The sequence below is a fragment of the Myxine glutinosa genome, chromosome 6 (assembly GCF_964187855.1).
Source record: "Myxine glutinosa chromosome 6, kmMyxGlut1.1, whole genome shotgun sequence".
In the NCBI taxonomy this organism is placed as follows: Eukaryota; Metazoa; Chordata; class Myxini; order Myxiniformes; family Myxinidae; genus Myxine; species Myxine glutinosa.
The window spans coordinates 11,381,610-11,393,988 of record NC_136266.1 but is presented as its reverse complement, the minus strand read 5'-3'; the positions used below and the strand labels follow the sequence as shown (position 1 = coordinate 11,393,988).

The 12,379-nt window shown below is 42.7% G+C and overlaps 1 protein-coding gene across 1 annotated transcript in view; it reads left to right on the top strand.

The window, feature by feature from the left end:
- The window catches only part of LOC137429583 (sodium channel protein type 3 subunit alpha-like), a 192,099-nt gene that overhangs the window by 15,096 nt on the left and 164,624 nt on the right, over positions 1-12,379 (top strand). The window contains exons 4-11 of the mRNA XM_078779597.1: positions 3,203-3,427; positions 3,541-3,598; positions 3,684-3,825; positions 4,677-4,907; positions 6,341-6,556; positions 8,062-8,271; positions 9,828-9,930; positions 10,255-10,487. Of these exons, the coding sequence (XP_078635723.1) occupies positions 3,203-3,427; positions 3,541-3,598; positions 3,684-3,825; positions 4,677-4,907; positions 6,341-6,556; positions 8,062-8,271; positions 9,828-9,930; positions 10,255-10,487 (1,418 nt within the window). The remainder of the gene's footprint in view (positions 1-3,202; positions 3,428-3,540; positions 3,599-3,683; positions 3,826-4,676; positions 4,908-6,340; positions 6,557-8,061; positions 8,272-9,827; positions 9,931-10,254; positions 10,488-12,379) is intronic.

Sequence of the window (12,379 nt, the reverse complement as noted above, 5' to 3'; positions counted from 1 at the left end):
GTTGTTTTCCACTAATACAGAACGCAAAAACCCTTGTATACCCGACTGTGAAGCCAATCATCAAATGCACCTGTCCATACATTTTGCCACGCCACTTGTGATATAATCCTGTTGTTGACTTATTGCTGCGACAGACAATCAGTGACATGGTTCTTTTAACAAATAAATCACCAAAGTGTAAAAGAAACTCACCAGATTGATTTACTGAGGTAAGAAAGTAAACCCAAGTCAAGAAAAAAAAAGTATTCCATATTAAATACCAAGTCTGTGTATTATTATTATATAAGAATAGACAGTGGTTGTGTTTAGCTTTTGCTTTGGACCTTGCTCTAAATACAGGAGACAATTTTATCCGATGAACAGCAACATATAGACATTAACTGAGAGTGTAATGAGTGCACGTGCAGCTGCTTGGAAACTGCTGCTGAAGAAGCACCATTTGACTGTAGTATATGTACAACATGTACAGTGAAGCATGGAGGAGGATCAGTACAAGTTTGGAATCACATCTCAGCCAATAGCACCAGTGATCTCCATGAACTTGGTGATGCCCTGAATGCTCACAAGTCCAGGCAGTTTTTCTGACACATGATGCAGTTCCCGCAGGGACGTGACTCATTGAACAAGACAATGGGTCCAAGCGAACAGCCAATGTGCTGAAATAATGTCTCATTGGCATGGAGGCTGGAGGAACCCTCTCGAACACTGCTAGACCTCCACGCAGTACACATGTCAACATGAATTAGAGTGTTTTGGTTTATTTGGGATACAAGGAAGTTACACGACGAGCAAACGACTTGGCTCCATTATAGAAGGCCATGTTTGGAACAATGTTGCACAATATTGTACTGTATGGTAGGAAGAAACCCAAGTGTAATGATCTGTGTCAGACAAAGGGATCATGTACGAAATATCCCGTTCAGTATATCCTGGAAAATCTGAAGCACAAGTATAATCTATACAGGTTAAGCACAGCCAAGGCATCTCCATATAAAGGATTGCACTGGGTGGTTTGCCTTTGCCTAACGGTGGTAGTCAGGACAGGAACTTGTAATTTGTTCAGGATGCTGGCGATAGCTCACCTGCTCTTCGTGAAAATGCAGTGGGATCTTCAACGTCCACCAACTAATGCTAGCAGGTGTGACAGCCGGCTTAACGTCCGGTCCGACGGACACCGCACCAGGTGATGCAATGCTCTACCTGGGAAGTGCTAATCGGACAGAATGTAACGTGGTCGGGAATCCAACACAGACAAGACGATTTCAAGGCAACCTCTGCACCATCATGTCGGATAATGTTTGTGTATCACTTCAGTTACATGAAATATTTCCATTTCTGTGAATGCAAACACTATTTTTGTACATCGCACCTTTCCTATGCCATCTCCAGGCATTGCAAATCGTCATTGCCGGGCACCGAAGGGGGCTCGGCAGTGACGCACGCTGAAAGGGAGTACTCAGTTTTCACTCTGTTTGTTTGTTTGTTTTATTTTTTGTTTGTTTTCTTTCTTGTTTGTTTTGTTTCTTGTTTGTTTGTTTGTTTGTTTGTCCGGACGATATCTCAGCCATCCTTTGAGCTAGGAAGCTGAAATTTCGGCACAGTAGTGAGCAAGTCCTTTGTCAAAAACTGTATTTTTTTTTTTGATTAATCAATAAATTGAGGAGTTATTTAATTATTAGCGATTAATTAAGTACTTATTTAATTAATTAAATTTCCTTTCTCTTCTGACCATTAACTCAGGCACCTTTTGAGTTAGGAAGCTGATATTTGGACATGCCAATGACAAGGTGATTTGGCTGCAATGGCTATTTTTGATTTATTAATTAATCAATTAATCAATTAATCGATTAATTATTTAATTATTCGATTAATGACTAAAATTTTTTTTTTTTTAAGTTACAGATTCTGATGAAATGGTGGTGGTTTATGTGTTCTCTGACCGAATTGATTAATAATTTAATTTTTTAATGATTATTATTTATTTATTTTCATTATTAATCATTTATTTATTTTCTTTCTCATTTGGCCAATATCTCAGGCACCTTTTGAGCTCCGAAGCTAATATTTGGACATGAGTGACCAAGTGATGTGGCTATCAAGGATATTTTTGATTAATTCATTAATCATTTCATCGATTCATTATTTATTGATTAATCAATGAATTACTTATTGATTAATCAATTAATTATTAAATTTTTTATTAATGACTTATTTGATTAAATTTCTAAAAGATACATCTTCGGATGAAGCACTCGTGGTTTAGTTATGCGATTAGCCAATAACTGGATTAAGAAAATATTTTGTGATAATCTTTTATTGATTTTAATTGTACATTTAATCAATCAATTAGTGTACACCTCTCCCTCCCAATGCAGCCTCTATGAGCTGCACTGCGGTATTGCCGGGCGTTGGGGGCGCCCCTGCAATGCCACGCTGTAGGATATTTAATTATTTGGCATGGGGCGGTGTACTTTGAATGTATCTGTACTTTTTTTCTTTTTTTTTTGTATACAAGATCGAGGCTCGTGAAAGAGCTAACATTAATCACACAGAAAGACAAACCGACACAAACAACACAAAATAAAGGGAGCGGTAGACAAGATGGGGAGAGAGGGGGAAGGACACAAACACAACATTTGAGAGCAGGGACATCGAGAGATCTGTGGGAGGGAGAGGGCTTGGGGGGAGGTGGGAGAGGTATAAAACATATGGACACTGCAAGGACTTCCAGGAAAAAAGTTGGTATTTCAAAAAAGTGGAATTGGGGTGAAATTAGCGGGGATAGAAAAGATCAAGGTTTTGGATGGGGGAAGATAAGAGATGGTGGTGAACAGCTGTTTTAAAGACCTGGAGGGTGGAGTAGGATTGAAGAGAGTGAGGGAGTTTGTTCCAGAGGTGGGAGAAAAGAGGAATGAAGGAGTGAAGGTGAGCAGAGAGTCTTGATTTTGGCAGTTTAACCATAAGAGGGTTGCAGGCAGATCTTGTGCGACCTGCAGGAATATTTGGGGGACAGAGCACAGAGAGAGCTGGGGGGGGCAAGGCCGGAGAGGAGTCGGTAGAAGACAGAAAGACCACCAACCTGCCTGCGGTGAGTGAGTGAAATATTGTATTGTATGACAAAGATGATTTAACCATTCACTGAAGCAAAGATCTCTTGGAAATTTCTCTTCCTAAGGAGTGTGATGTGTCGTGCGTTGTGTAGGGTTGAAGATCATCGTACGGGCCCTGATTCAGTCTGTGAAGAAACTTCTCGACGTCACAATACTCACCATCTTTTGCCTCAGCATCTTCGCCCTTGTGGGTCTTCAGCTCTTCATGGGGAATCTGAAGCACAAGTGCGTACGATGGCCGCCGCCGTGGAGCGCCGACAAAGAAAGAGATGACGTCACGTGGGACAACGAGACCGAACATTACATCCGGAATGAGGGTATGCCTCGAATATAGAAGCAATGTCTGCACGATTCTTCCTCTTCTCACAAAACTTTGTACTCGCTATCATTGTTGTTGGTGGTGTTCAATTTTTTTGTCCGAATGTTGCAGATAATTACTACAAGCTGGATAACGTTTCGTTACTGTGTGGGAATTCCTCAATGGCCGGGTGAGTGTCGTGCTGATGTTCGCTCTCTCGTTGGCTTGAACGTGTTTGGTTAAGGCCTCTGTGATGGAATATTGTTACTCCTCAGGCAATGTCCAGAAGGATACATGTGTTTAAAAGTGGGAGAAAATCCCGATTATGGATACACCAATTATGACAATTTTGGTTGGGCCTTTTTGTCATTGTTTCGACTGATGACGCAAGACTACTGGGAAAATCTCTTCCAGAAGGTAAGTTTTACATAGGTAAGTCACTTACTTCCTCAAAAACAAAATGTCCTCTCGATAATTATCTAAAATATGGGACTTTCGAAATGACGTAATCCACCCCAGAATGCTCGTTGCGCATGCGCAGCAATCACAGGAGACCGGGGTCATCAGGGCTGCAGAACGTATATCGTGTGTGCGAGATATGGATGGTAACATTAAATAGCTGAAAAAGCTTCTGAAAGAAGCTGAACATACCTGGAAAAGTACCTGAAAGAAAGGGCTGTGCCTCTGCACAACGAAAGACTTGGAGGACTTTGTTGGGTTGCCGAACGTGCAGCTGCTCGTAGTACAAACTCCCGACCATGTGGACCTGTGCAAGGCCCGAGTGGAAGGGTGCGTGCTACACAATCCACCGACGGATCGCTATCAGTGAATGGACTGTGTACCTGGATTAGGTTCTTCTGAACATCGATGGGAAGGACGCATCTGGGGCTTGTGCATGTACTCTTCCATGGATATGTCTCATATTCCTATATTTCTGAGAGTACGATTTACATTTAGGAACAGAACAATTATGGTTAACCATTTCGGAATTTGCACTCTTTCATTTAAATGCTGAAAATTATGTTGAAAAGATTATTTGAATTCTAGATTTATCACCAGCAACGGCAGGTTAAAAGTATCCACCGAGCAGACCCGAGTCAGTGTAAACTCACACAAAGGCCTCATTTTGCATTCGTACGTCCTTTCGAAAGTCTCGCTTTGCAAATGTAACAGCACAGCAATGAAAGACATCTTTTTGAGGAATTTTATGTGATTATTTCGATAACGTTGTGCACGATATTCCGATGATGTGACATCTCTGCCCACAGACGCTGAGAGCTTCTGGGAAGGTGTACATGATTTTCTTCATCATGGTGATCTTCCTGGGCTCCTTCTATCTCATTAACCTGATCTTGGCAGTGGTAGCCAAGGCATACGAGGACCAAGAACGAGCTTCGGAAAACGAAGAGGCGGAGGAAGAGGCGGAATCCAAGAATATGCTGGAGCAGCTAAACATCAAAGCAGATGACGAAGAATTTCAGGATTGTCTTCGTTCAATAGTAAGTAACACAAAGTGTACATCCTGCACTAACTACACTAGTAGATTGTTTCTGGCCTGTTGCATTACCGGAACTAGTGAGATAACCGTGCTACGCACGGGTGGGAGGCCAGCAGCAAACAGGCAATGCAGATACGGCGAATACTAAACCATGAAACCAATAAATTCCACATTCCTGTAGCACCCTCAGTCGCACGTCAGACATGGACAGCAAGTTCGTGAAGGACTTCCATGAAAAACGTACCCGTTCGCAAACAAATGGGTACGTTCACATATAGAAACATCGATCGTGGGTCCATGGCGGATCTGCATATGGCGATCCGCGAAGTTCACGTTTAGAAAGTAGAAACCATCACGGCATGTCGTCATTCACTTGAACTCGATATCTCTTTTTTCATTCCAAACGACATCACTCCAATCACAAATTAATCACAAAATAAACTTTTAACAACATTGTTAATGTTTCCTTCATTGTAAAAACTACCAAGTCAACAGTTAAAAGGTTTTTGAGCCGATAGGTGTTACGGCCTTGGCTAGATCGATGGAGACAGCGATCTGTTAGCTTATACACCGCCCAAATAGCTATGTGGAATTCTCTCATGTAGAGATTAAACTTACGTCGTTTGAACTTTGGCCGAGGTCATTATTTACTTTTAATGATGTTTATATACGAATGAAAAAGAAGATAATTGGTTTTGGGTCGTCCTTTCCGCATATCTCATGGGATTGTGAGTTGGAGAGACGACCGTGATGGCGGGGAGGGGGTTGGCATTCTCTCAAGCAGGGATTCAACCCATGTCCTTCTAAAAGGTCTTAGTCCGAGGTCACTGAGTCCGATCGGTGCAGCCGATCGGTGCAGCTGTGCAGCGATCGGTGCAGCCGTTTGTGCGGAACCCGGGAAAATAACGTTACGCGGGAGTCCAAACCTGAAAATGCTGGAGGCCTAAGCTGAAATTGGAAAAACAATATAGCCTATTTTACTCCAGGAGATCCCAGGATTACCCACCCAAAATATCGTTACGATCGGTTCAGCCGTTTTTGGGGTACCTTCGAACGGACGGACAGACAGACAGATGGACGGACATTTGGTGAATTATAGTAAGATGAAGTATGTTCTCGGTGATTTTAGCTATACTAACTTTTTTTAATGGGATAATGTATACGTTGCTTCCTTTATTTTCAAAATTGTGGCTAAGGCTCATGGAGGAGCTTGTACATGCATCACATGCAGCGCAAGGACACCAGGAGCCATCAGTCAGTGTACCTACACAGGAATTGGAGAATACAATGCAGGACAATTGAACACAGTCTATTGGGATCCCAGAATCAGAGCTACTGTGCATGTTCAGGTGAAATACCAAACAGGTTGATCAAATACACCAAACAATTTAAGTTGCATTTGTTGAAATCTTCTTATCTTTTGTGACTTCACAGGAGGACAATGCTACCAGAAGAAAATCTTCTGGGAAGTCGAGGACTCAATCTGCAAGTAGTGCAGGCAGTAGCTTGAAGACACGGAAGAGTCAAAAGGCTTTGGAGAGAGACGACGGAGAGGATCAGAGACTGCAGAGCAACACCTGCGAAACACCTCAACTCACATCCAGGAAGATCTACGTGCTTGCTCCAGAAGAGAAGACTGAGAAGTCAGAAGTGAGTTCTGTTACACGACATCAAAACTTTACAGATTTGTGCATGGTGGTTCGTGTTCAGCCTGGGCCTGCTGGGCTCCATCATTTTCTGGTGGTTCGGCTTTGCCTCGGGATTTGTGGACATCTTGTAAAGATACTGATGCCGTTGAAAACGTATTTGATTTATTTTACACGTGTGAAAAACACCATTCCATGAATGAACCTGCATAGATGAATGAATAAGTGAGCGGGTAATCCACTCATCGTGGCTAGAAAAACACATTTATCTTTACTGATCTTTCTTTTCTCTTCTTCTTCTGTATCCAATTGTCTGCTAATGAAGGTTTTTGTGTTTCCAGCTCCCTTGCATTTATGTTGTCTATTGATGCTTGTCAGGACCATATTTTCCCAAGCTCCATATTAACCATTTAGTCTTGTTCTTGATGCCTGAAGGCACAAACACTGTGTGTTTATTGTAAACACTGAGTATTCTGGCCCGGGGGCCGAGGTGCCCGAGTATTGTTCTGACATGCTTTGTATGATTGGGAACCTTCGTGGTTTGCCTGACGTTTTGTGTGTTTACTTTTGTCCAAGTGCTTGGATTCTCTTCTGCACTTTTTGTATAAAAATACGTTTTTAGAAAGACAAATGGTCCTGTCCAGGACTGCAGGTGTTAAAGTGACCTGATGGATATGTATTTGAACATTATACATGTTTACATTACATGTGTATATGTATGTGAACAGCATTTGATCTTTTCTACCCCCGTTAATTCACCCCAGATCCACTTTTTTGAAATAACAACTTCTTTCCTGGAAGTCCTAGCAGTGTCCATGTGTTTTATACTTCTCCCACTCCCCCCCCCCCCCCTCTTCGCATGCCTCCTCCCCCCAAGCCCTCTCCCTCCCACAGATCTCCCGATGTCCCTGCTCTGTGCTGTTTCTACTTGTGTGCTTCCCTCTCTCTCCCCATCTTGTCTCCCGCTCCCTTTATCTTATGTTTTATGTGTCGGTTTGTCTTTTTGTAATTAATCTTAGCTCTTACATGAGCCTCGATCTTGTATACAATAAAAAAAAATACATTGCCCCTTTTGACTGGCAGTCCATATACTCCATAGTATTGACATGCGGAAACCTCAATAGTGGGACCATTTTTTTTTCCGAATTGATGGTGCATTGTAGAGGAATTACCTATCGTTGAGAACTTTAATGTAGACTTTTGGGTCGTGTTGTCACGTTGACATATATGTAGCATGGCATGATGCGTGTGACTTTGAGTTTGGCGCTTTCATTGTGGATTAATCCAAGCAAATACTATTACTAATCAGTTAATGAACCCACATTGCCCTGTCCTTCAAATTAGGTCAGACGGTTGTCTCAGAGATAACTTCCAGACTGGATCTGGGATATATTACTTAGGAATGGTAGACTTTGATGTGATATGTCCTTGGGAAGGCATTCTTTTGCTCATTGCCACTCAATGAAGATTCGTTCCTTTTCTTGACACTGCATTCCCATCCTTTTCCAGTCGCTGCTGTCCATTGTTTTTTCACGCACCCCGAAACGCGACAGCATCTCCAGCGTGTTCACATTCCCAGAGGATGGCGTCTCCTACTCGGCGACCGGTCCGCAGATCAACAGGCATCACAGCCTGCACGAGTTGTCCATCCAGCCGGAGATCGGGGGAAGGTTGAGCAGTGTGACGAGCCAGCGCAGTGACAACTACAACCTGAAACCGGTGCGTACACGATCCCCGCTTTGTATTTACCCTCCGACCGCCTCCATAGAACCCCATACCACGATTCATTACTTACAAATTTCGGACACGCTTTTAAAACTATAAATCTCTCGTTTGCATCAATAACCGCCATCAGGGAAATACTGGGATACGTGTCCAATTTGGAGAAACGCAAATGTTTGGTTTAAAATGTCAGGAAAAAAGGTTTCTTTAATCATTGTGGATTTCCACCTAAGTTACTTTTCATTTGACATACCTTTATCCACTCATTGAGCCATTGATTGTGTTTGCATTAGGCCTACCTTTCATGTTCGTGCTCAGGGATGTCGTCACTCAAAACAGACAAAAGACGTCAACAAAGCAATGATTGTCATGAAGATGCCATTCGAAAACAGTAGGCCATTGTAGGCCGATATATCCTAACCGAATTCCAAAAGTATTTCCCTAATCTATGAGGACACGGCATCGCCAGCATATCCACACCGTCAGGATGCAACCACCATATTGACTCCCACTGAAATAGATAGATATATTAGAGGCAAATGAGGATTTGTCACACAAGTGAGGTACCCGTGCTACGCCCGGGTGGGAGGCCAGAAGCAAACAGACAATGCAGAAACGGCGAATGCTAAAGCATGAAACCAATAAATTCCACATTCCTGTAGCACCTTCAGTCGCACGTCAGACATGGACAGCAAGTTCGTGAAGGACTTCCATGAAAAACGTACCCGTTCGCAAACAAACAGGTACGTGTGTTCCAAATCCAGTCAATGGCGAATCTGCATATGGCGATCCGTGAATTCACGTTTAGAAAGTAGAAACCGTCATGGCATTTCGTCATTCGCTTCAACTCGATATCTCTTTTTTCATTCCAAACAGCATAACTCAAATCACAAATTAAATAACATTAATATAAAAAATAAACTTTTAACAACATTCGTGACATAAACAAATATTTAAATCCTGATGTGAAGTTCCGTACGGTTGGGTGAATACAATTACGAATTCAAAATCGTAATTGTATTCACTCAATTCCAATCATCAATTGATACTTTAACAAAACGATTAACACGATTAACGTTTAACGATTTAACATTACGATTGAATGACGGTTGTATTTGGATATTATCAAACCCGCACATTGCCGTCATCTGTCCACTTCCGCATTCGCTGCAGGTTCGTAATCGTCATCAAAATCTAAACAGTATTTGTAGAATTTCAATAAAAGCCACATCATTGTTCATATCGGTAAATATTATTCCATCGTGTTTGGAAAAACTGGAAAATTGGAAAATTGGAAAACTTGGAAAAATTGGAAAAACAATACAGCCTATTTTACTCCAAGGGGTCCCAGGAATACCCACCCAAAATATCGTTGCGATCGGTTGAGCCGTTTTTGCGGTACCTTCGAACGGACAGACGGACAGACGGACATTTGGTGAATTATAGTAAGATAGTGGTCACATCTTAAATTCATAGCAAAGACGTGAACATTTAGAGCAATGACGTTGAACGAAACACCACATTGAACCCACGAGCGACCTTTTCTTCCACAGGAGAACGACGGCCTGAGAAGGATTCGATCGAGCTCCGTACAACTACCTCCAGAAATGTTGCAGGATCCAAACACCAGGAAGAGAGCGCTGAGCGCCATGGCCGGTGAGGCCGCAAACACGGAAGTGGTAACGCAAACAGAAACTGTACCCAATGTACTCGGAAGCTCGACAAATATTTGATTTGTATTTTGCTTAAATGATTCGTTTTCCCAAATAATCAAGAACACGATCGTGCAGTTCAAATGCTCGTACCTTTTGAAAAGGAAGCCGCACCATTTGAAAGATACCTTTTGTTCTTTGGAGAGGCCTCCTTTGGCACCATTAAGCATTAATAGAGCTTTTAGCATTGTGTTGCAGGAAATGTTTGCGCCATGCTTCTCGTACATTCATCTGAGTGCCTCAAGATGGCTGCTTTGCTGTGTTACAGAGAGATCAAAGCCAAAATGCCCTCCTTACTGGAAAGCCTTCGTACTCAAATTTCTAATCTGGGAATGCAGTCCACGGTGGCTTCGTATCAAGGGCTTGGCAAAGATGGTGGTCACGGACCCATTCATGGACCTTACTATTACCATATGCATCGTTCTCAATACCGTTTTCATGGCAATGGAGCATCACCCCACCTTTCCCCTCTTTCAGAACATCCTTTCAGCGGGGAACACGGTAATGTTGGCATGTTCGGAGGGATTCGCTGTAATTTAGTCGAGAGTACTCGACAGGGCCGCTCATCAAGTATCGGCTCCTGGATGAGAGCTCGAGTTGTTCAATCCGTTTTTCTTTCATGACATACTAGCAGAAGTACCTTGCGTTGCCGGGCGGGGAAGGAGGAGGAGGGGAGGGGGGAGCGGGAGAGGAGGGGGGAGAGGCGGAGGGAAGGGGAGAGGAAGGGGAAAGGAGGGGAGGGGGGATGAAGGCAAGGGGGGAGGGGAGGGGGGACGAAGGGGAGGGGAGGGGAGGGGGGCCGAAGGGGAGGGGGGAGGGGGGAGGGTGGGAGGTTGGGTAGGAAGGGGGTTCATCGCCTTTTCGTTAAACATATGCTGATGAATGTGGCGTTCATCCCGTTTCTGCGTTAAGTGTGATGCCGAACAGGAAGAAGAAGAGGCCGTACTAACAACTTCGTACACTTCCGGAATTGTTTGATTTACTTGTATTCAAATGTCTGGTGATTGTTTTGTATTTATTTATGCGAATGTGTACTTGCATATAACTGTCATTAATAAAAAAAGGCTTCGGCACTGTCGAGCGATTATTATTATTATTATTATTATTATTTTTACTCCAAAAAAAACAAACTTTTTTTTTTCCAATATATCTATATATATATTTCAATATACAGTATATATTTTTTCAATTTTTAGTTTTTTTTTGCCTAAGACACTCCCAGGCACTCACTGATGAACCTCTGAAAGTTTGACGAAGATCCGTTCAGCCAACTCTGAGAAAAATGGCGACACAAACAGACAGACACACACACAGACAAACATCTCTCTTATACAGTAGATGTAACTACTTGGCTCGACCTGCTCGGAGTTCCCATGTGCGCACGAGCCTGGTGATGCTGGGATCCTAAATTCCGATCGCCCATGCTCCGTTAGTCGTCTGTCGTCCCCTAATGTCCTTCTTGCTATTGTAAAAGTACGATGATGTTTTCTAGCTGTGGATGAGTTGTGACAAAACCTGGGAGATGATTTGGTCGGTAAAAAGAAACGAGCCAATTCGATATTAGTTCAGGGCGGAATCCAGATCCGGCCTATCGGTGGGATACAGAATGTAGACTGTTCAGCCAGGTGGAGGTATGCGCTCTACCGAGTGTTGTTCTTGTTACCCTCACCAGAGGAGAGGGTATTGCATTTGAGTCCGTTTGTTTGTCTGTTTGTCTGTATTTGTTTGTCTGTCTGTTTGTTTGTCTGCACAGAATAAATATGATTTTCTCTGCAACTGTTGGTCCGATTAACAGGAAATTTTCACCATAGGTGCGCCTCCTGTAGAATTTTTAATGATAACTATGACGTCAAAGGTCACGTGGTACGGGCGCCATCTTTGAAAAACTTTGCACCTCGATACCTGTGAAAGCGCTGATAGAAAAAATTGAGACGTGGCTCATTGTAAAGAACTCTCCATGGGGAATAAACGATGTTGATGATGATGTCATAGGTGCCTCCATTATGACGTCATAATTTGACAAGTACAAAACTTCATCGATCGAGATGAAATTTCTTGAGCGTCATCTATGGATAAATTGATGGGGGGGTGGGGAGGAGGGGGGAATAATGATGTCATCGGTCACGTGGTTCGTCCGACATGTTTGTCTTAACACAAAAGCCTTAAAATCACTAAAAACACGTCCTGGCGAGGATCTGCAATCTCTGATTGCACTTTCTTGTTTCTTTATGGAATACCTTTTGCTAATTTTCACAAATGGCAAGTTCTGGCAAATTCACAAACACATCCAAAGAGAATGAGACCCATCAAGGACTCGTTTCAAAGTACGCATTATTGGGGCACCTGCTCATTACATAAAAATCAAATTACAATGTCCTACTTTTGGTACCTCC